Source organism: Cervus canadensis, chromosome 3 (genome assembly GCF_019320065.1).
Source record: "Cervus canadensis isolate Bull #8, Minnesota chromosome 3, ASM1932006v1, whole genome shotgun sequence".
In the NCBI taxonomy this organism is placed as follows: Eukaryota; Metazoa; Chordata; class Mammalia; order Artiodactyla; family Cervidae; genus Cervus; species Cervus canadensis.
In genome coordinates, this window is record NC_057388.1 from 98,224,711 (window position 1) to 98,249,736 (window position 25,026).

The following is a 25,026-nucleotide window of genomic DNA, read 5'->3' on the forward strand; positions in this document are numbered from 1 at the left end:
CCCTCACTGTTCCTTACTGTTTTCCCTTCTCCAATCAGCTGTGAAGTCTTTTCTTGCCTTTTTCCCCCCCTGCTTTTTATTTGAAAGATAATTAATTAGACTCTGTGTGTCACAGGTTATGAGTAGTAGTGAACATAAATATTCACTAAAATTAAACACAGCAATTATGGTTTGGCAAAAACCAACAAGTCAAGATGTTTAAAAAAAAAAATTTATGTGGGGGACTTCCCTGGGGGTCCAGTGGCTAAGACTCTGCACTCCCAATGCAGGTGGCCCGAATTCAATCCCTGGTCAGGGAACCAGATCCCACATGCCGCAACTGAAGAGTCTGCATGTGGCAGCTAAAGAGCCAGAATACCACAATGAAGACTGAAAATCTCGGGTATTGCAACTAAGATCCAGCACAGCCAAATAAATAAATAAACAGTTCAAAAAAAAAAAGAAGAGGTGATGTGGATCCTTGAAGCAACACAGTCACATTCAGATACAGTCCTGTTTAGAATCTCAGGGCATTGGGACATCTGGTACACCCTCATCAGAAGTCTGTTCAGTACACAGAAGTATGTGCAAGTCTAAAGGCAGCATCCTCTCCTTTGGCTCTGAGTCTAAGAACGAGGGCACACAAGTTCAAATACAATAACAGCTCATCACCTAAGGATACACTTTGTTTTCATGTGCTCAGGGCAGTTGAGTCTGTTCACAGGTCTAAACGTAAAGGACGGCTACCAAGGTTCTGCCACAGTCATGCAGGTGGTACCCACTACCATGCATTCTGTATATCCATCTGGTTTTGAAGATTCCTACTTCCCTGTTTGGGCTTCCCTGGTGGCTCAGAGGCACAGAACCTGCCTGCCAATGCGGGACACGTGGGTGCAATCCCTGGTCTGGAAAGATCTCCTGGAGAAGGAAATGGCAACCCACTCCAGTATTCTTTAGGAGAATCCTAAAGACAGAGGAGCCTGGCGGGTTACAGTCCATGGGGTCACAAAGAGTCAGACACAACTGAGCAACTGAACAACAACTTCCTTGCTTACACTTCCAGCTATAGCAAAAAGTCACTATTAAAATCTGCTGTGGGGCTTCCCTCATGACTCAGCGGTGAAGAATCTGCCTGCCAATTCAGGAGACATAGGTTTGATCCCTGATCTGAGAGGATCCCACATGCCGTGGAACAACTAAGTCCATGCGCCACAACTACTGAGCCTGTGCTCTCCAGCCCGGAAGCAGCAACTACTGAAGCCCACGTGCCCTAGGGCTGGTGCTCTGCAGCAAGAGAAGCCACCGCAAGGAGAAGTCTGTGTACCTCACCTAGAGAGTAGCCCCTGTTCTCTACAACCAGAGGGAAGAAAAAAAAACCCTGGGCAGCAACGAAGACCCAGCACAGCCAAAAATAATAAATAAATAAAATCAACTTTAAAAGAATGGGACACACAAGTTCAAACACAATAACAGCACACCACCTAAGGGTACACTGTGCTTCCATATGCTCAGGGCAGTTTAGTCTGTCCACATGTCTAAATGTAAACATTACGCAAAGGTTACCAAGGTTCTGCCACAGCCACGTAGGTGGTACCCACAGACATGCATGCTGTACGTCTGTCTGATTTTAAAGTTTCCCACTTCCTTGTTTATGCTTCCAGCTATAGCAAAAAGAGACTATTGAAGTCTGCTGTGTACAAGGAAGCAACTGCAAAACAAAATAATCCCTGCTGTTATTCCTACCTTTATAATCTGACAGTCAGTACACTCAGCTAGTATGTTTCCCTTCTTCGGCTGTGGGTGATAGGTAAAATGAACATAACTCAGATCTCTGACGTACAATTAGCTTTAGAGCTAAGCAATCCCTGGGAGTGTACAAAAGGCTCACACTTAAAGAGATCAGAGAGAGCAACATCCCGGTGCATCCCAGGACAAAAGAACTGATCCAGCAACAAAGGGCTGAGAAAAAAGAGCTCTATACATCACAGGGCTGCCGCAGGCTGGGTCTTCTTTTCTATGGGCTTTTTTTTTTTTTTAAAAGAGTTTGGCTATTTACCAGTAGGACAATTTAAGAAAAATGGCTGTGGAATAAGTGATAAAACTTTAAATGATGCCAGATTTCATAACCCAATAAAATCTGACTAGTGACTCACTCTTGCTAGAGGAAAAGATGCTTCATTGGCCATACCTATAATTCCTCCGACGTCGTACCAGATGGACAGCTGGTCAGCTTCGGCCTCCTTCCATCCAAAGTTGTTACTCAGATAAAAGGGCAACCAGAAGAAGAAGGAGTAATTCACTAGCTTCAAGCATGCGTAGGCCAGTGAATACTACAAGGAAAACACCCCATGTCAGTAAGGAACGAACAGCACAGCATAACTACTGTTCTAATGCAATTAAACAGCAAAACAAAACGGAAGAGCTGGGGGCAAACAGTACCTGATTTTAAACTTAAATGTTCCTACAAATTCCCACTGCCCGCGTGTCCTGGTCCTCCTCTTCTCTTCCCCTGACTTAAGTGTCTAGAGAGGCAGTACGATAAGCCTTGGGATTAAAAACACAGAGGACTACTCCCTAATTGTCCCCACTGTCTTCTCCTTTCAGCTCTCTGGTAGAAGCAAACCGGTGTTTTGAACCGTAAGGCAGGGCATGGACTCACATTTCTTTATTTAGATAAAGATAAAAGGTATTCATGCCACTGAGGAACACTAACCATAAGCAAACGAATCCAGGAAACATCACAGCTTTTATTGCAAGCAGCCAGGCCTTTCAGGTTCTACTTCCTTCAAAGTTAATATGATGACCAATGCAAAGCAACGTGACTGGACTCTAGTTCCAAAGGTCTAAGAAAAGCATCAGCATGAAAACTACTTTCACAGGGTAGTTTCTGGAAGCTCTGAGTCAAAAATGAAAGCACAGGATCGTCACGGGCCTTGTGGCTCTAGGTTGAGAAGTGAGAGCTGCCTTAACATGGCAGCGGGGCTGAGAAGCCTATATTCAACACATTATTACCAGGAAATCCTGACATTCAGCATCAAAGGAAGAAGGGGGAGGAACAGAGAGACACTTCAAAGGGTGTCTGGCTAGTATATTCTCTTCCCTGGAGCTGCCACTTATTCCCTAGGTATCACTTGTTTTAAAGGGGCTTTCCTGGCAGGACGGCTGCCCCCTCGAGAGCCAAATTTCAACCATTTTGTCCAGACAGCCAGCCACAAAGACAAAGGGATTAAGTTCACTGGATTTACTTTATACCCTGCCCAAGGCGGGGAACAATAGCTTGTGAAATACAAAGGGATAGCAAGAGAGCGCCACGTTTAATCAAAACAATTTTAAGTCCTGCCTTAGAAATTAAACTCTTACCAGCAGAATATTTTAATAACTACTGTAAAAAAAAATAACTAATCATTAGCGTAAGAAAAGGCCCCTGGGGAGCATGCACTTCCCTGTATGACACATCATCTTTTGATTGAAGAATTGTGGGAACTTACACTTCCATCTGAACTCACGCTTAAACCTTATCTGTTGGCAAGCATCAGTTCTCTTAGCTTGGCATAGGGAGAAGGGAGCAGGCAAGTATGAAATAGGATAACCAGCAGACTCTGAATCTAGTTGAGAGGTTGTATTCATAAAGCACCATTAAACAATAAAATTTAAAAGGTGTTTATTCACAATAACTCGACACTGCAGACTTTAGGGAGGAGGGACTGGCAGGCCTTCTGTCCACAGAAGGGGAACCGAGACAGAAGGAGGAGCTGAGTAACGCCACAGGCCTCACAGGGTAAGCGGGCAACACGACCGAGGCCTCTGAACCTCCACTCCCGCGCCGGGGGCCCGAAACACCAAGACAGAAAAACTGTGGCAGAATGGACTCAGTTTAGACGTTAGGGAAAAAACCTGACTATGGAAGTTATGGAAACACTGGAATGCACTACCAAGGGATACGGTGGAGCATCCTGCTCTGGCCTTTTACAGAAGGGCAAACTATTTTTTTCCCTAGAATGGCAAGAATATAGGCAAAGAAGACAGACTTAACGAACCACTCAAGCCCCTCTTGCTCTACTTATAATTCTATAAGGCCAAAAGGCATATATTCAGAAATACCCATTTTTGCCTTCTTACTCAAATTCTAGTATCAGGGTCAGCAAACTGGGGCTCACGGGCCACTTCCAGTCAGGTCCACTGGTTCCATGTTGGCTGTGGAGTCCTCTGGTCTACCGGGCTGAGTGGCTGTGGCAGAGACAGTACGGGGCCCCAGAGCTGAAAACATTTACATCTGGCTCTGCACAGAAAAGGTGCTAACCCCCGCACTGGGTATCAGATACAATTTCAAGTGGTGTCAATACAGAAACAAGCTGAGGGCCACTGTTCGCGATTCCCCTGGAGATACATTCCTGAAATAAAGTCTCAAAGAGAGGCTAACAGCTTCAAGGTGCCTTATCCCCGGCAGGGCTACTATCCAGGCTGTGATATCACCCGAGTTTCGGTGGGGAGATCCGAACAGTCCTTACCGCTATAACTCCAGGAAGGCAACAAGCCTGGAAGAAGCTTATTGCCTTCACTTGGGTCACAGTATTGCCTTCTTGGATTGAATAATTAGGCTCAGCTTCATCTTCGTTTTCAGCACCATTAATTAATGGCCTGTGCGAGTCTTCTTCAAAATTTTCTTCTGTCTCGATACCTGGAATACCTACAACAGCGACAGCCACAGTGAGAGGGTGCCCTCCAGGTGCCCGGCGCTGTGCTAAGCGCTTTACATGTACCATTACTTATGCAGTCCACGCTGTTTTTATTTGCATTTTACAGAAAAAGTTACTAAGGTTCAGAGTCCAAGGTCAATTAAGGTCACACAGCTAATGAGCAACAAACCCAGGACTCAAATTCTCCTTTATCGGGCTTCAAAGCAATGTTTTTTCAACTACATCATGCTATCTCTCTTACACACAGAAACTCGTTAATTACATACTATTAAACTGACGTGTCCCTTCAGTAAAACTCAAAAGATAGAAGAATCATACATCTATCTGCTTCTGTGGTTTCACTTGTACGTTCTGCCTGTACAATCTGTATTTAACCACAGATAAGTATTTCACTGAATTATTCTTCTGAAGAAGAAAAGATCTGTCTCAAAAAGCAAAATTCGAAATCCATCCATGCTAATTTCAAGCCAATGTCTCCATTATAAAACCTCATTTGCAAATGATGAGTTTTCCCTGAATCTATAAAAAGGTGAGCCTCACTCCCTCAAACATTTGCAGCTGTGCCAGGCGAGGCTGTGGCGTCGACAGGACACAAAACAGCAAGACTGCTCTTTTAATTCACTGAAAGGAGCTCACAGTTCTCCTAGAGAGAAAGATCCGGGCTGTTCCAGCCTCGGGTTTCTCTTTGCCCATCTTAGCAAGACGATCTGAGTAGAAAAGCAGCTTCTCTCACCGATTTCTTCCGGTGACACCAGGAGTCCAAAGAAGATGACAATCCCACCAGCAAACTGCACGGCCGCCGTCACCAGGAAGGCATACTGTGGGGTGGGAAGGGGAAAGGGGCTCCTGACACATCTGGGATGCTCGTTAACCACACAGTCGTTAGAGGCACACGTGGGAGGACGGGGCGCCTGGCCTGTGCCAGGCACTGAGCTGAGTGTTTTACTTGTTTTCTCACAAGTTTTTCCCAGGGACTCTGTGGAGCTCAGAGAGGATAATTAAGGTCTCCTGGACACTGCGTGGTACTATTTCAACTGGGAAGTCAGAAGTAGCTCCAAAAATAGTGCTCTTGCCACCACTCAGCCTCACGCAACAGACAGTATCTGCCCTCAAAGACAGTTTCCAGTCGAGGGGGGTTCCACACTACATACAACATTAATAATAGGAACTTCCCTGGTGGTCCAGCAGTTAAGAACCGGCCTTGCAATGCAGAGGATGTGGGTTCGATCCCTGGTTGGGTAAATAACATCCCATGTGCCGTGGAACAAGTGAGCTGGTGCAACTATGAAGACTCTGAGTGCTACAACCAAGACCTCACACAGCCAAAAACTAAATCAAGATAAATTTTAAAAAGAGACACCACACATTAATATAGGCAGCATGGAGCTGGATAAATGAGAAGGCTGAGTCCCCATAGGAAGCATACAGAAGAACTGAATTTGGAAGAAAAAAGCCAAGGAGGTTTTCAAGGAGGGAGACAGTGCTTCAGGGAAGAGCTGAAAATCCTGGCAAGTGACCACCTTTCCCAGTACAACTGAAGCCCCCGCACCGGGCGGGTGGGAGACGGGAAGCCTTCTGCACGGGGGGAGCTGAGGGCTGTGCTGGAGGTCACAGGGAAGAACAGTGTCCTTCTGACGGTCCAGGTGAGACACCTGAGAGCCAGGCGGCATCAGTGAATTTTATTTAAGACAGAATGGAGCCTGAGGTGTCGATGAGTGTTTCCAGAATTCAAATCTGGGAGCAGCCCATAGGGTGACCTGAAATTCCCATTTGAGCCAATTAGTACAATCCAGGTGTGAAGCTAAGAAACCTGGGAAAATGTGACTATGAACACAGGAAGGACTTCCCACTGGCCCTAACTAGACCAAAACTCCTCAAGGACCAAACACTTGGCAAGCTGTTTAAAAACTGTTACCTACTTTCTAAAAGAGCAACTTACTTTCAGTTATTAGGTTTGGGGTTTTGTTTTGTTTTCTCTGCACTGCATGGCTTGAGGGATCTTAGTTCCTGGACCAAGGATTGAACCCACATCCTCAGCAGTGAAAGTTTGGACTCCTAACCACTGGACTACCAGGGAAGTCCCAATTATTAGGTTTTTGAACAGGCAATCCGTTGACATGAGCCATTCGATTTTTATTTGTCGAACATATAAGCACTGTTATTTAGCTTGTACTTTCCAAAGTTTGTTTTGGAAACATACAAGCCAATACAATAGATACTCTTTAATTCTTCCTCCATTTCACATAAATGGCAATACTCAACACACAGTTATCTTCACTTAACACATCACTGAGCTCTATCCCAATCTGGACACGCAGGGCTGCCTAATTCTACTTCACAGCTGCACAGGTTCCACTGAACAGGTGTTTCGTGGTTTAACTATTTCCCATTTGGTTGACATCTGTTACCAATCTTTTGCTATTACAAACAATGCTGAAGTAAATAACCCTGCAGATGTACTCTCTGTATATGATGAAGTATACTCATCAGTCAGATTAATTCACAGAGGTCGAACCGCTAAGTCAGAGCCATTATAATTCTGATGTGTCAGTCGCTCAGTCCTGTCTGACTCTTCACAACCCCATGGACTGTAGCCCACCAGGCTCCTCTGTTCATGGGATTCTCCAGGCAAGAATATGGAAGTGGGTTGCTATTCTCTTCTCCAGGGGATCTTCCCGACCCAGGGATCAAACCCAGGTCTCCCGCATTGCGGGCAGATTCTTTACCATCTGAGCCACCAGGGAAGCCCTGTTAAGTGACTGGGCTTTTGACAGACATTCCTATGTTGAGCCCAAGAAAAGTTTTTTACTCTCCCACCCGGCAGTGCCTGCTCTGTCACCTCCTAATAAACATGGTATCAAACTTCTGGAATTTTACCAATCTAATAAGGATACGGTGTAGGTTTTTTCTTTTTTTTTTTTTACAGTGTAGTTTTAATTTGCATTTCTTTACCACTTAATACCTAAACTCCTGTAAGTGCAGAGAGTTTTGGCTCTTTGGGTCAAGGCTCTATCCTCTACTGCCTTGGGGCACTTAAGAGGAACTTAAGAATATTACTGAATGAATAAACAAGTTCTGAGTGAAGTGGAATATCCTGTCATGTGTTTACAAGCCATTTCTCTTTCCTTTCCATGAACTACACATTCAAATCCTTTACCTTTCTTTCCATGCATTGTTAGTCTTTTTCTTTATCAATTTGTGGGCACTCTTTATATATTAAGGAGATTAGCTCTCTATCTGTAACAGGAGTGGCAAGTACTTTTCCCCAAATGATTATGTCTTTAGACTTAGGTGTTTTTCCATGACTAATTTTTTTCAATGTGTTTTAATTTACCATAAGCTTGTCCACTCTTAATACAAACCTTGCTCCTCTCAGACACAGCACTAGGTCATTTTAAATGGTCACAGGATTACTTCCTAAAAATAAAACATATATTTATATACTGAAGAAAAAGCTAGGAAAAAAAAACACCTACCTCATAACCATACTGCAGAACAGAAGAAGCGAGACATGCGCCCAAAATATTGCCCACTGAGGCACAGGCACTCCAGAGACCAAAAACAACCCCTCGCCTAGGATGGGAACAGAGCAGAACAGAAGACAACACAATCAGAATGGGTTCCGTGTGCAGCTCAAGTACAAAATGGCCAAACAGTGCAGGTTCACATTACACAGAATCAATATTCCATTCCAGTGTGGTTTTTTTTTAAAGTACACCCAAATGGCAAAACACTTAACTGGGTAGCTCTTCTTCTAAGACTTTATTATACTAAAGTTCAATTTGGAGCTCACTGAAAGACACTATTAAGAGAATTTAAAAATACAAGCCCCATGGATTGGGAGAAACTATCTGGATACCACTTATCTGACAAAAGACTTGCTGCTGGGATATAAAGAAATCTCAGAACTCAATACTGTGAAAAATAAACAAGGCAATAAAATTCTAAGGAGTGTTACATCTATAATCATCTCAAATACAAAGTTTCTGAAAAGGGGGCAAAGATTTTAATAAACGCTTTAAACACACACACACACTTAAAATAAGATGCAAATAAGCACATGAATGGAGAAGGAAATGGTAACCCACTCCAGTATTCTTGCCTGGAAAATTCCACAGATAGAGGAGCCTGGCGGGCTGCAGTCCATGGGGTCACAAGAGTCAGACACCACTTAGCAACTAAACCACCACCAAGCACATGAAAAGATGCTCAGCATCATCAAACTCAGGGAGATGCAAATTAAAATCACAACAAGGTATCACTACACACCTAACAGAAGAGCAAAGTCAAAACACACTGAGCATACCTAGTGTTGGCAAGGGTGCCCAGCACCTAGGACCCTCACACTGCTGGTAGGGATGTAAAGCAGTTCAACCACTTTAGAAGAAACTGCCAGTTTCTTAAAAAGATAAACATGCTCCGACCATAAGATCCAGCCATTCTACTCCAAGGTATTTATCCAAAGGGAACACAAGCGTGTGTCCATACAAGGATCGGTGAACAAATAAGCACAGTGGCTTCAATAGTAAAAGCCAAAAACTAAAAACCTAGATGTTCACCAACAGCTGAACAGATAAACTGTGATACAATGGATGACTCCTTAGCCATAAAAAGGAATGAACTATTGACGCAGACATGGATGAATCTCAACATTACTGTGCCGAATGGAAGAAGAGAGACAAGAAAACATACTGCAGGGACTTTCCGGGTGGTCTGGAGGTTAAAACTGCGAGCTCCCAATGCAGGGGGTACCAGTTTGATCTCTGGTTGGGGAACTAAGATCCCCCATGCTGCAAGGTACAGCCCCCAAAAAATCAAAAACAAAAACGGAGAGGGAGACAACACTGTACAGTGAAAAAGCGTGTTCAGAAGCCACTTCCAGCTGTGCAGAGTGATTGCCACCAGCTCACGGCCCGGGCTCGATGCTCTCATCTGGAAAGCGCTGAGGTCCTCAAAGGCCTGGGTGCAGTGGCAGAATTGACATTTGGGGCCTACAAAGGTGTATCTACTAGTACTACCAGCCTCAATGTGTTCTAAAAAACTATGATCCCAGGACTTCCCTGGCAGTCCAGCGTTTAAGACTCCAAGCTCACAATATAGAGGATACGGGTTCGACCCCTGACTAGGGAACTGAGATCCTGCATGCTATATGGTGAGACATAAAATAAAACAATGACCCCTGACAACGGGAGGAGAGATGTGACTCACGCAAGGGAACAGCTTTTCAGGGCAATGTCTTCAGTAGATCATTTAACTTTTTTCACTTGGAAATCAAATGATTTGAACTAGACAATCTCTATATTTTTACCAGCACGATAATGCCCCAAGCCTTTAAAACACAAAACCTACCAAGAGGATCCCAGAGGGAAGAGCAAAGGTCAGGGTCTGAAGAACATGCTGACCAAAGACATGATTTGGGAAGAAACTGGTTGAAAACAATTGTGACTCTAAGTTGTCACAGTTTTACTGGTACTTTGTGGTTTACTGCTACATTTCACAGGAAGTCACTCTGTGTCAAGTGCAGCATCATCGATTTCACTTACTAGTTGTTATTTGCTTAAAAACAGATTGTCTTACTTTCAAAAGTAAACTGCAATGGCTTTCTTGAATGAGCTGTTTGTCTTTGTGACTGAAACAGAGAAATAATGAAGAGTTAAGACTGTCCAGTCACTGCTACCAAACACCCAGTGTCATCCAATTTGGAAAAAGCTCAGACAAGCTTTTATGATACATGTCAAAGTAATTATCTTGAAATAATAGGATTTCAGGTGGTTTTGCCTTTATTTCTCTTTGTTCATTTGTATAGCTGGTTTCATGACAATTATCAAGTAGCCTTGGTATAATTTTCAAAAATCACGAATGGAAAGACATTACCTTAAAAATTTTAATAAAAATAAACAGCACACAAACAGCATCACCTACTCCAAAAGGAAACTAAAGTATAAGAGGGGAGGGACTTCCCTGGTGGTCCAGGGGTTAAGAATCCGCCTTGTAATACAGATGATGTGGGTTCGATCCATGTTTGGGGAACTAAGATCCCACATGCCACAGAGCAACTAAGCCTGTGCACCTCAACTACTGAAGCCCACGCCCTCGGGAGCCCACACGCCACAACTAGGCAGTTCCTGCACTAAAAGGAAAGATTCCACAGGATGTGACCAAGATCCACGTGCTGCAACTAAGACCTGGTGTAGCTAGTAAATAAATTTTTTAAAGTATCACTGGGGAATGAGACCTCTGAAAATCAATTCTATTAAACCAGCGACAGTAGAGCTGGAAAAAAACAGAAATCACTAGCGCAGGGCTTCCCTAGTGGTACGGTGGGTAAGAATCCACCCGCCAGTGCAGGGCACACGGGTTCAACCCCTGGTCCAGGAAGATTCCACACGCTGAGAAGCAAGTAAGCCCACACGCCACAACTGCTGAGCCCGCACTCCAGAGCCGGAGAGCCGCAACTACTGAAGCCCGTGCACCGACAGCCCATGCTCTGCAACCACAGAAGCCACAATGAGCAGACCATGCACTCCAACTAGAGAAAGCCCACGGACAGCAACAAGGACCCAACGTACACAAAAATAAATAACAGTATTTAAACAAACAAAAAAAAGAAATCACTAGCACACTGAACATAAACATTATTTCACAACAAATACAGGTCATTATCAAGCAAGCACCATTACTCCCATTAGGAAACTGGGGAAACTAGAAAACCGAGAGGAGCTGTCTAAAGTATGCACTGATCACCATGACGGGTGGGGAGTATCTGCTGGGTACACTGGCCCCTGTGTAAGAGAGTAGACAAAAAAGACAGAGCTATCAATAAAATAAATGTGTGTTTCACAACACATGAATATTTATCCAGGACAAAAACTAGAAATCCAAATTAACAGTCCCTGAAAGCAGAGAGTCATAAATGATGATAAACCACAAAGGCAGAGTGTCACGAATGGTAATAAGAATCAAAGCCAAGTCTCTGGGTATCTCTGTGATTTTCCATCTGTAGGTTAGTATGGGTCTTCCTGAGTGGCCCCGAAGATCTGTCGGCAGGAGCCCCTCCATATACCATGGCTCCCTGTCACACACACCAACTCACATACAACTGATAAATAACAGAAGGTATGGGGGGGAATGGCCAATTTAACTAGGGCCCGAAGTTTGGCATTCTTCATCTGCATCTTCTTAAAGCCTTTGCTCTGTGACTCTAGGCAAGTCCCAAGGACAACTTCTCAGCTGTTTCCTTATCTTTCATTTTAGAAGGTCAAACTAGATCACTGAGTCTTAAAACAGGGAAGGCAAAAACCCACAGGAAGATACATGATGAGATGGCATGCAAGATGTCTATTATTACGATGTGTTATTTATGTTCTCTAAAGGGAAGATTAAAAAAATAATAATTTGAGATGTACTGCCTCAGCCACACTCAAAGTCTGACTGTGGTCAAAACAGTGCTGTGAACGTGTCTCATGGGCGAGACCTTCTCTATAGAGTCCACACCATCTCCCAATGTCCTCTGACGTGAAACCTCCTCTCTCTGCTATTCTAAACTTCCTCAAATAGAGGGAAGACATGGGTGGTGTTGAAAAGATCAAGTGATGGACAGCTGGACACAGAGGGGTAAGGGGAGGAGGGTGGGACGAACTGGGAGGACGGCACAGACGCATATATACTACCACGTATAAAGCGGACAGCTAGTGGGAAGCTGCTCTATGACACGGAGCTCGGCTCGGTGCTCTGTGATGACCTGGAGCGGCAGGGTGGGCGGTGGGCGGGAGGGAGGTTCAAGAGGGAGGGGATATGCGTACACATATAGCTGATTCACTTCACTGTAACACTGTAAAGCAATTATACTCCAGGAATAAAATTTTAAAATTAAAAAAAAAGGGATAGAGAGAATTGACTCCGACAAATCTGAACAATCAGATATTAAAACTACTATCAAACAGGGAAATGAAAGAGGAAGGAAGTGGCATACCCAGCTTTCCCAAACCAGTTGCCCATAACAGCAACCACGCAGGGCCAGCCGGTGGACTGCAGCAGGCCGTTCACGATCCACAGGCTGCAGTACAGCCCCTTGTTGTAGAAATGCAGCCATTCCGTGAGAGTGCCAAAGACGAACACCTTAGGGAAGAAGAGAGAATGAGACGCGTATCACGTCCACATGGACACACCAACCCAAGACCCTCTGTGATAGACACATTCAATGTCTGCAGCCTGAGAGACTCACAGGAGACTCTTCAGATGCCCTTGCTCAGAGCAGCCCTGAGCAAGACAAGCATCAAACCACCCCGACCAGAGAGGGCAAACAGCGTAAAACGCAGCGAGGACCATCCCTCCAGCTTGCATCTTCAACTCTAAAAGATTGAGTCCCCATTGTGTGACCTTACATCTACTTCCCTTTCCTCTGGTTTATGGAGGACGGTAAAAAAGACTACTGGAGTTCACATGTGTTGATTCCCACGAGAACATGTGTAAATTCCAGGCACACTGTGGGGGCCAGAAAGCACCAGCTATTTTTATTAACCGTGGCTACCCAGTGTATCAGCATAGCTTGTGACTGACTCAGTCATTTGGTGGCATGTATCAAGTGACTGCTTTTTTCCAGGCATTCTGCTCGGGGTGGGCATTTTATTTGCAGTCAATCTCCTTTGGGAATGTTTGGCGTGGGTTCAAAAATGGTGTATGTCTAATACTGTATGATTCCAGTTACATGACATTCTGCAATGAGCAAAACTGTAAGGACAGACAAACGGGCAGCGGTTGCCAGAGGCTGGGGACAGAAGGCAGGATGGCAGTTACACAACTATAGTCACTTGTCAAAATTCAAAACTGTACACTGAAACGGGTGAGTTTACGGACATACTTCAGTTTTTCTAAAAGTGTGTAAAAAAAAAAAAGGAAAGAAGACACTGGGTTGGCCAAAAAGTTCGTTCAGGTTTGTCCCTAAACCCAAATGAACTTTTTGGCCAACGCAATACATATACAGGTTTTAAAACAGTTTGTGTGTATGTGGGAGTGAGCAGCTTGTGAATAAAGTGCTTCAACCTCTGAAATATAAAGGAAAATAATTTTTCCCCCCATCCAACAAAGGCAAACATTGAAAAACAATTAATAGGGTCTAACTAAGCCCCATGCTTTTATTCAATCAACAAATGCTTGTGAACAAATACAGATGATTCAAATATGGATCCTGCCCTCTGGAGCACGGAATATGCCAGGAACTGGTCCAAATGCCCCCCACCCCCACAGTAACTCACAGGACCCTCACTGCAACCTTGGGTGCAGGTATTGAAAAGCGGATCCTGAAGCACAGCGAGACCACAGCTGGAAGCTGCAGGGGAAGGACTGAAAGCCTGGCAGTGCAGCCCTGCGGAGTCCATGGTCTCCACCACCCTGCTGCAGACTCCTAGGGACGACAAGGCTGACCGGAAACAAGCAGGCTGAGCGGCAGACAAAGGAAGTGCCTTCGAGGAAAGTCAGGGGCCAGGGCTCAGGACAGAGAGCCACAACTTCCAGGAGCGGGGTGGACAAAGTCAGGCATCTGACCAGTGACTTGAAGGAGACGCTGAGTTAGACTATGAAGAGCTGAGCAGAGGACACTGAAGGCAGGAAGAGCAGGAACAGCAGCAGTGAGGTAGAAAGGAGCAGGATACGTGAGGCCACGGAAGGCAGGGTGGTTCAGGAAAGCAGAGGGGTGACACGCGGGGCAGACGCGACTGCAGAAGAGAGCTGGGACTGGGTTCTCGAGAGCACTGGAGGCCACTCGACTTACGCGGTGACTTTTGTTGGTGACTGAGAATCAAAGAAGGGGTGTGATCGAAACCACACTCTCAAGATGTCCCTTAACCAAAAAGGCACCCAAGGGATCAGAAAACCAAAGATTCATCTTACTGTTCTATTCTATAGACAGAAGTAGGGAGCTTTCTTGGATTCTAAAATTCCTGGCCAAGATAACAGTAACTGGAATGAAAACAACAATGCTTTTCAACTTACCACTAATGCAGAAGAGCACATGCCAAAAGACAGAACCCATCGCAAATTCAGCCGATCCCCGACGATACCGCTGACGAAAAGGCCCTAAGAAGAAAGCATTTCATTTTACAGCTCTGGGTAACAACACAGCCTGCAAAAAGTAAGATACATTCCAAAGCAAATGAGGCAAACAAAGCCCCCAAATTACACCTCACTCTCGTGCTTAGCCTGACCTCTGTATCAGTCTCACCAGTGTTTCAAGAAACAACAACTGCTTCTGCACACTGTAAACATTTCATGCACCAAGACAGTGCAATTCAGTGCAAATTTCCCTTCTATATGATCCCCCTAACTGCCTGAGACACCTAGGGGAAAAAAAGAATAATTATAATAAAACAAGCACACAAATATACTTCATCTTCTAGAGCAGATAAACTCCAACATCAGTACCTGCTTTCCCAAAGGGATTCATCTTAGCCATTTGCATTCTGAATGAAGATGTTACAACATGTCCTACGGAACAGAAGCTTTGGGGGCACGTGCCCTGCCTGTTTAATCTAACCCTTGGGTTTCATCACACCACGAGGCAAGGAGACAAGGGAGGCAGAGATGGTAATTAGCTGAAGATAAGTACAAGTGTTCTGCCTCTGCTTTCCTCCCACTGAGTGGTAGGAATTAAAAGGCTGAGCTCACGGCAGGACTTTCCAGGCTTCCCTGGTGGCTCAGACGATAAATAATCCACCTGCCAATGCAGGAGACCTGGGTTCGATCCCTGGGTTGGGAAGATCCCCTGGAGAAGGGAATAGCAACCCACTCCAGTATTCTTGCCTGGAGAATTCCACAGACAGAGAAACCTAGCAGGCTACAGTCCATGGGGTCGTAAAGAGTCAGACACAACTAAGCAACTAAAACACACACACAGCAGGAAGGCAGACCAAAAAGCTAAGGGCAACACACTTCAGGTTTCTTCCACAAACATGTGAAATGAATAAATGTCTTAACTAAATACCTAAATTCAGATACAGCTGTTTCTAATAAATTGACTGTATTATACATATAATATATATATTGTGGCTCAGCTGGTAAAGAATCTGCCTGCAATGCGGGAGACCTGGATTCGATCCCTGGCTTAGAAAGTTTCCCCTGGAGAAGGGAAAGGCTACCCACTCCAGTATTCTGGATTCTGGCCTGGAGAATTCCATGGACTGTGTAGGTCATGGGGTCGCAAAGAGTCAGACACGACTGAGCGACTTTCCCACAGACACACACACAAGAGAAAATTTAGATGATAAACATCGTAATAAATATTTCTCCCTCATTACTGTCAACTTTTCACTAAGTCAAAAGAGGCACCCACAAGCGTTAGAGAAGATTACGTTCTAAAGCTCCAATTCACATGGTCTTATGCTATACACAGGGCTTTCCTGGGGGCTCAACAGTGAAGAATCTACCTGCCGCTGCAGGAGATAAGGGTTCAATCCCTGAGTCAAGGAGATCCCCTGGAGGAGGAAACGGCAACCCATGCCAGTATTCTTGCCTGGAAAATTCCATGGACAGAGAGGCCTGTGGGGTACAGTCCACGGGGTCACAAAGGAGTCAGACACGACTGAGCAGCTAGACAACAACCACCTTACATATAGTAAAGGCAGAGAAGAAAATCTCTCAATTGTGTTTCACGTTAGGGACCTAATTTATTCTGTACTGCTCCAAACGCCCAGACAATACCTGGAAGTTACAGAAAGAAATGCACCTCAATATAAAGAGCTACGATCACTGATTTTTTTTTTTTTTTTTTTTTTTGCCGCATCATATAGTACGTGGGATCTCAGCTCCCTGACCAGGGATCAAATCCCCATCACCTGTACTGGAAGCAGAGTCTTAAATTCTGGACAGCCAGGGAAGTCCAGATCATTGATTTTTCATGGCACTTATCTTTTATCTCCTAAACCTATTTAATCCTATAGACAACTATATTATTGTAACTCTATAGATAGGGAAACGATCAAAAAAAAGTTAAATTCCATTTTGATACTGAGTTTATCATAGCTACTTGGTAGCCCTGAGCCACCATGAGACCACAAGACTTCCTCTAATACTTCCTCAGAGGCTGAAGGAGAAGCACCACTGGGTGGGACTCTGTACCGAAAAGGCTGGGCTGAGGAGCTGGGCCAAATGATCCAACATCTGCTCCAACTGTGTCTGTAAGTTTCCTCTTCACAGAAAGGACATTCTAACAATTACCCAAATAAACACGTGGAGATGACGTTGGGACTTTCACCCAGTACTTCACATCGCCTGCACGGCTGCTGTTGTTTAGTCGCTCAGCTGTGTCTGACTCTCTGTGACCCCATGGACTATAGCCCGCCAGGCTCCCCTGTCCATGGGATTTTGCAGGCAAGAATACTGGAGTGGATTGCCATTTCCTTCTCCAGGGGATCTTCCCCACCCAAGGATCGAACCCTCATCTCCTGCCTGGTAGGCGGGTTCTTTACCATCGAGCCACCTCTGCAGCCACCACAGATGTCCCCGATGACCGGTCAGGGACTCCAGCTGCCCGATTCCAGGATACTACCTCAGTCAGAGCTGGCCCCGGCCACCCTCTTGTGGTTCTCCTGCTCCCTCCCAGCCTCCCCGCCCCACCCCTCGTCTTCCCCAGCTGCAGATGCAGGAACCCCTTTCCCAGGGCCCAGCTCAGTCCTCCCACCTCATCAACTCTCCCTGACCTCTCTTCCCTCTCCTCACCAACTCTCTTGATGATTTTCATCCAGTCTTGAAAAAAAATCATCTATGTGCAAAGGGCTCCGAAATCTCTACCTACACTCACGTCTCTGCTCTTCTCAAGGTCCTTCCTGGCCATCCTACCTACAGGACAAACTCACTGCCTGCCTGGCTCCACTCCACAGCACTTACCACCTTTGAACACACTCAGGAATGTGCTTCCTTATGGCACTGTATTACTGTTTGTCAAGTTTGTCAAGTTCCCAGTCAAGAACAGAAGCTTTTTAAAGGTCGGGAGTTTTCCTGTGCTGCTCACTGATGAATTCCCCTCAATGAGAAAACTACAAGGCATACACTAGGTGCTCGAGAAATATCTGTCACATGGATGGACAGAGGGATAGATGGATGGACGGGTGGATAGATGGATGGATGGGAAGGACACAGAATATAAACTCCAGGGAAACGGAACTCTCCTCAGTCAGCACATTCAAAATCCCTCACCAACTTGGCAAGATGTGGAGTCATTTACATCTTTCCTCAACAGAAAAGCCTAGTGTTCTAAAACTTACCACGGCATAGGAGAAGAGGAAAATGGTGTCCAGCGTTCCGAGGAAAAGAGTGGCTTCCTCTGCACTGGGAAACAAATGGTTGCTGCTCCAAATCTGTGGTCACACAACAAGAACCTGTTAAGTCTCACTAGGTCAAAGCACCTTCTGGAACCACCTCCGCCCACCCTCGCAGAAACCTGGGGAAGTTGAAAAGAGCAAATCAGCACTCTGTACCTGAGGAAACCCATATGCAAACAGGTCCATGAGGCCACAGCGATTTGCATAATAACACTAAAATGCTATCTGCTTCTTCCCTTTTAACTGTTCCACTGATGGTGCAAAAGCAGCGGAGGGTAAAACTCCTATGCCTGAGCATGGATGGAGGCAGTTAGACCAAACTATACTATTAAGCACTGTATCTTTTACTGCCTCACAGTTCCCAAAAAGGGGCTATTTCACTGAAGAAAGTCCTTGGCACACACTAGACGCTCAATAAATATTTGTCAAGCATTAAAAATTATTCATCTTATTAAATCTGGCCAGAGTCCCCACCCCCCCCCTTTTTTTTTTTTAAATATTCTGTTCCATGAAGTAGAAAATACTCATCTAGTACTGAGCACACCAAAGAAAGACAGCTGTTTTGAGAAAACTGTGAGTTGCAGGCTGGAATGTCATTTTTCCTTGAAAGAGTGACTGACAGACAAAGGCTAGTTATTCAGATTTGGGTTTCTGGCAGATATTTCCTCCGAAAAGAATGAAATGAGCCTGTCACTTCCAAGACCCATACAAAGGACAAGACAGACAAATGGATCTTAATGTAACAGGATAAAAAAGTTAATTAATATAGTTTCAGATTCCACATTGTCACTAACCTTTAAGAAATTGCCTCTTGTCAAATTCTGGTATAGTATCAAAGACAAATATCCACAATTAACTAAAAAGGCTATTAAAATACTTCTCCCCTTTCCACTATGTATCTCTGAAAGCCAAACTCTCTTCATACCCTTCAAAGGATCCTGCTATAAGAGACTGAATTTGGAAGCAGACACGAAAATCCATTGTCTTCTATTAAGTTAGACATGAAGAGATTTGCAAAAATGTTAAGTCAAGGTCACTCTCCTTAGCAAGTGATTCTTTTTGTGGTTTTGCAAAAGTCATTTTTCATAAAATGCTATTTATGTTAGCATGTTATGGGTTACTCAGTTCATTTTTTAGTAATTTAAAACCAATGTATTCTTTTAATTTTTTAAAATTTCTCAGTTTTAATTTCTGAAACAGTAAGTCTCTATAAATACAAACTCATAGCTCTTTGGGATCAAGGAGTTGTACTAAATGATTTCTCAGATAGGTTATTATAGGAAAGAAAATTTGGGGATCTCCCTGGTAGTCTAGAGTTAAGACTTCACCTTCCAATGCAGAGGGTGAGGATTCGATCCCTGGTCAGGGAGCTAAGACCCCGTAAGTGCGCTAAAAAGCCAAAACATAAACCAGAAGCAATACTGTAACAAATGCAGTAAAGACTTTAAAAGTGCCCCACATCAAAAAAAAAAAAAAAAAAAATCTTGTCAAACAGAAAATTTTTTGACTTCAGAATATTAAAAAGAGGACCTTCTCCAGTGGCTCAGTGGGGAATCTGTTGGCCAGTGTAGGAGACAGGGGTTCGATCCGTGATGCAGGAAGATCCCACACGCCGCGTGCCACAACTACTGAGCCTGTGCTCTACATCCTGCGAGCCACAACTGCCGAGCCCACGTGCCGCAGCCACTGAGGCCTGTGAGCCGAGAGCCCGGACGTGCTCCGCTGCAGTGAGAAGACTCTGCCCCGCAACTAGAGAGTAGCCTCTGCTCTCCACCACTAAAGACAGACCTAGCACAGCCAAAAATACAACTCACTAAATAAAATGATTTTTTTAAAAAAAGAATATTAAAGAGAAAAACCACAAGCAGCAACTTTGAAAATACATCATCGCTTCACAGAACGCAAAATCCCCAAATTGTCAAGAGAATCTATAAACTGTGACTGCAGTCCAGTGACTCTTTTCTGGGTGGCCCGTGCCATCTGTCTTGTTACTGACACCTTAACACTCACACTCTGCTTTCAGGAGCAAAAGAAAGACACTCACAACTGAAACCCATCAGAATGTCAGGGTGACAACCTGGGGCCCTAAACACTTCCAATGAAAGTTACCTCACCACCTTTCCCTCGAGCCACAAGCTCTGACCCCTAATCCCGTCCAGGCTCAACAGGACCCAGGATGAAGCCCTGTGGGGCACAAGCCAACGTGAGCCAGAGCTCACATTCAAGCAGCTGCTCACATTCAAGCAGTTTCAAGCGTTTTTTTCTTCACTCTCATGAGAAGCCACCGAAAACTCCCTGCAGGTGTGGCTGTCACAAAAACGGACAGATTTTAAACAGCTTTTTTCTACTTTACTGCCGGAGTTCAGCTGAAGATAGTACTGACTGCCTCCTTCACAAGTGCAAACAAATCCCAAAACTAAAAGAAAAAAAGCAGGATGAACAAAAAGATTCAGAAAATAGGATGAAAGAAAACAGGCTGGTGAAGAAAATTTACATCAATAATACAGCTCCGATCAAGACAATTATACTAACAGGAGAGAAGATGACTGTCTTGAGGAAAACTGTGGGTCACAAGTTGAAAGGTCATTTTTGCTTGTAAGAGGGACTGACAGATGAACTCTAGTTATTCAGATTTGTTTACTGGCAGATATTTCCTCAAAAGAGAAGGAAATGAGCCTGAAAGTCACCGGCAAAGTAACTTTAAGGTGCTACAGTCTCTCATGCCAGCCGGCACCTACGTACAGCTACCGGGTGAAAGGACCAGCCTGTAGAGGCCACAGGGATGGAGGCTCTTCTTGCGGGGGGAGGGCCTGTATTAAGCTACAATGATTGCTACACGTTGGGACACTTCCTGGAAGCACCAAAGGTCGCGGTGTGGGTTTCCTAAGCGAGAATGTTTATCACAGAGTGACAGCTCTGCATGGGGGTGGGGGAACTTCTGACATGAAAGAGCTTCCTGAAGCGGTGCACAGAGGATGAGCTGAAGCTGACTTGGGTTCAGGGCTCTGGTATCGGGTGCCGTGAGAACTGGCGTTAAGAGCAGCTGTGGTCAAGGTTGAGCTGGAATGCTGAGGGCACCTTGAATCCTGCTTTAGACTGGAGAGAAGTTTAGACTCTCTGCACTCTGGAAGGACTGTGCTGTCTGGAATGATAAGACTTTCTAATTTAATAGAAAAAAAATTCTTGTATAAAAAAAATTGTTTGTAAGTTTCAGTCAAGTTGTCCTCAATTATTAGATTCAACCATTTCCTCTCCATTATCTATAAACTTAGATTTTATATTATGTTCTCTTACTATTTCCAACGTTTGTCCACATCAGTGGGATCCATTATGAAGTCTCAAGGTACAGAGACTATGTCTGCTTATGTCTTTTGTAAAGCACCTAAGATAGCTATACATAAACATGAGAGCTATAATAAGTACTTTATTAAGACACTATTTAGGGTACTTAAGAAACATTGAATAATATATATAAAAAAACATTTTTTGGATTTTACACATACTTCTGGTTCTAAGAATGTTTCCACTTTGGAGGAGAAAGGAAGGCTCAGAGGGAAGCTAGAGTCAAGACAAGTTACAGACACAGAAACACAGGAGGAGTGAAAGTAAATACTGCCCTAGCCACTCTGCTCCCAGCAGCAGCCTTCAGGAAAGAAAAAACCTGGATGTTTAAGTCTAAAAGGGAATGGAAAGCTGACACTGCTCTCCACCAGGGCAGATATGGAAATACAAAGATCCCCAGTAAGTCGGAACCTGACTTCTACATAACCAATCCATCCGAACTCCTGAAGCCACAGTTTTGAACAAATCAAAATTTGTTGTTGTTCAGTCGCTAAGTCATATCTAACACTGCAATTCGGAGGACTGCAGTACTTCAGGGTTCCCTGTCCTTCACTATCACCCAGAGTTTCCTCAAACTCAGGTCCATTGAGTTGGTGATACTATCCAACCATCTCATCCTCTGCCACCCTCTTCTCCTCCCGCCTGAAATCTTTCCCAGCATCAGGGTCGTTTCCCATGAAACCTATTTATTAAGCAGCAATTAGAATAAGTAAGTAAATAAATATCTTAGCAGGAAAGTTAATGGAAGTTCAACATGCACTAACAACATAACTTGGTTACCGGCAGGAAAGAGTTACATAGCAGACCTGATACGTATCCTTAAACAGATCTATCTGGCAAGGTTGGCCCCTGGAACCTTGGGACGGTTCCCATCATTCCCTGCCAAGAGTGGCTCCCTGTGCCTCCACTGCCTGTCCCACTAATACAGTTTGTGCTGAACACTTGCTTTCCTCATGGGAATGTGGAATTTTCATACATGCCAGGCAGAGGATGCTGTTATGACCAGCCCCAATAAAAATCCTGCCACCAAGTCTCCAACGGGACTCCCTGGTATACAATACGTCACCGGTGTGTCAGGACTTGTTGCTGGAAGAATTAAGCACATCTATGATGCAGACAGACACGACTGAGCGACTAAGTGAGCACGCGCGCGTGCACACACACACACACACACACACACGAGGGACTCCTGGAAGGTTTTGCCTACTTTCCTCTAGACCTGACCCTATGTGTTTTCCCTTTGCTGACTTTGCTCTGTATCCTTCCACTGTAATAAACCAAGTTTTGAGTCATTTGCTGAGTCCTGTGAATCCCTCTAGTGAATCACTAAATCTGAGGGTGGTCTTGGGGACCACCTATCAATTATCTTAAAAACAAAGGCAGTATAACCAAAACTGTAGTGCCTAAATCAATTCTGTTATTCTATATACTGATCAGCCTGTATCTGAAATAGCACATTTACAGCTTGGCGTCACAAAATTATACCTGAAGAAGCAGTACAGATGTTCTGCCTAAACAGGAGAAATTTAGGGAGACGGATTTTCCGCAAATATTTGAGAGGCAGCAAGAATCAACTCAGTACGCAAGGCTCAGGAAAAAAACCTAAGATCAAAATTAAAGAGAACACTCTCCCCTTAGCATAAGAAAGAACTTCTGAACAATGAGAGTTAAATAAAAATGTAATTGTCTACCTGAGAAAACAAGGAGTTTCTTCACCCTGAAGTACTAACGCAGAAGTTGGGTGGTCACCATTCAATGATGGTTAAGAAAGGATTTGATGCTGGCTGAGAGGTTAGAGCACATGACCTCTCTTGGCCACTTCATCTCTAGGGTTAATGACACGTCAGTGAATGCTCAAACGTACTCACTATGCACGCAGCACTGGTCAAGCCCCAGTCAAGAAATCTAGCCATCTAGTCTTAAAAGCTTGCCTTTCAAAAGTCATAGTCAATAGAAGAGTTCAAAACGCAATACTTGGGTGCAACCTCAAAATGACAATGATCTCAGTTCATTTTCCAAGGCAAACCATTCCATATCATAGTAATCCAAGTCTATGTCCCAACCACGGATGCCGAAGAAGCTAGAGTTAATGGGTTCTATGAAGACCTACAACACCTTCTAGAATTAACAATAAAAAAAAGATGTCCTTTTCATCACAGGAGATTAGAATGCAAAAGTAGGAAATCAAGAGACATCCGTAGTAACAGGTAACTTTGGCCTTGGAGTACAAAAATGAAGCAGGCAAAGGCTAACAGAGTTTTGTCAAGAGAACACAACAATCACAGCAAATACCCTTTCACAACAACTTTAGAGACAACTCCACATGTAGACATCACCAAATAGATGGTCAGTATCAAAATCAGATTGATTACGTTCTTTGCAGCCTAAGGAGGAAAAGTTCTATATGGTCAGCAGAAACAAGACCTGGAGCTGACTGTGGCTCAGAACTGGAGTTCCCTATTGCAAAATTCAGGCTTAAATCAAAGAACGTAGGAAAACCACTATGCATTCAGGTATGACCTAAATCAAATCTCATGAGTGAGTATACAGTGGAGGTGATGGACAGATTCAAGGAGGCCTGGTAGACAGAGTGCCTGAAGAACTATGGACAGGGGTTCATAATACTGTGCCGGAGGCAGTGATCAAAGCCATCCCAAAGAAAAAGAAATGGAAGTAGGCAAATGGTTGTCTGAGGCTTTACAAATAGCTGAGGAAAGAAGAGAAGTGAAAGGCAAGGGAGAAAGGCAAAGATATACCCAACTGAATGCAGAGTTCGAGAGACTAGCAAAAAGAGATAAGAAAGCCTTATTCAATGAACAACACAAAGAAATAGAGGAAAACAATAAAATGGGAAAGACTAGAGGTCTCTTCAAGATAATTGGAGATACTAAGGGAACATTTCATGCAAGGATGGGTGTGAGAAAGGACAGAAACAGTAAGGACCTAACAGAATCAAGAGATTAAGAAGTGGCAAGAATACACAGAACAACTACACAAGAAAGGTCTTCATGACCCAGATAACCATGGTTGTGCGGTCAGTCACCTAGAGCCAGATCTCCTAGAACGCGAAGTCAAGTGGGCCTTAGGAAGCATCACTACGAACAAAGCTAGTGGAGGTGATGGAATTACAGCTGAGCTATTTCAAATCCTAAAAGATGATGCCGTTAAAGTGCTGCACTCAATATGCCAGCAAATTTGTAAAGCTCAGCAGTGGCCAGAGAACTGGTAAGGTCAGTTTTAATTCCAATCCCAAAGAAAGATAATGTCAAAGAATGTTCAAACTACTGCACAATTGCACTCATTTCACATATAAACAAGGTTATGCTCAAAAATCCTTCAAGCTAGGTTTCAGCAGTACATAAACTGAGAACTTCTAGATGTACAAGCTGATTTAGAAAGGGCAGAGGAACCACAGATCCAATTGCCAACATTTGCTAGATCATGGAGAAAGCAGTGGCACCCCACTCCAGTACTCTTGCCTAGGAAATCCCATGGATGGAGGAGCCTGGTAGGCTGCAGTCCATGGGGTTGCGAAGAGTCGGACACAACTGAGCGACTTCACTTTCACTTTTCACCTTCATGCATTGGAGAAGGAAATGGCAACCCACTCCAGTGTTCTTGCCTGGAGAATCCCAGGGATGGGGGGGGCCTGGTGGGCTGCCGTCTATGGGGTCGCACAGAGTTGGACACGACTG

The 25,026-nt window shown here is 44.3% G+C and overlaps 1 protein-coding gene across 3 annotated transcripts in view; it reads right to left on the reverse strand.

The window, feature by feature from the left end:
- Positions 1 to 25,026, reverse strand: part of SLC37A3 (solute carrier family 37 member 3) — a 55,781-nt gene that overhangs the window by 19,428 nt on the left and 11,327 nt on the right. For all 3 annotated transcript variants that reach the window (XM_043463867.1, XM_043463866.1, XM_043463869.1), the window contains exons 4-10: positions 17,933 to 18,025; positions 14,667 to 14,750; positions 12,649 to 12,794; positions 8,153 to 8,249; positions 5,410 to 5,494; positions 4,488 to 4,666; positions 2,168 to 2,309 (exon numbers count right to left, since the gene is read on the reverse strand). In XM_043463867.1, coding sequence (XP_043319802.1) covers positions 2,168 to 2,309; positions 4,488 to 4,666; positions 5,410 to 5,494; positions 8,153 to 8,249; positions 12,649 to 12,794; positions 14,667 to 14,750; positions 17,933 to 18,025 — 826 coding nt within the window. The remainder of the gene's footprint in view (positions 1 to 2,167; positions 2,310 to 4,487; positions 4,667 to 5,409; positions 5,495 to 8,152; positions 8,250 to 12,648; positions 12,795 to 14,666; positions 14,751 to 17,932; positions 18,026 to 25,026) is intronic.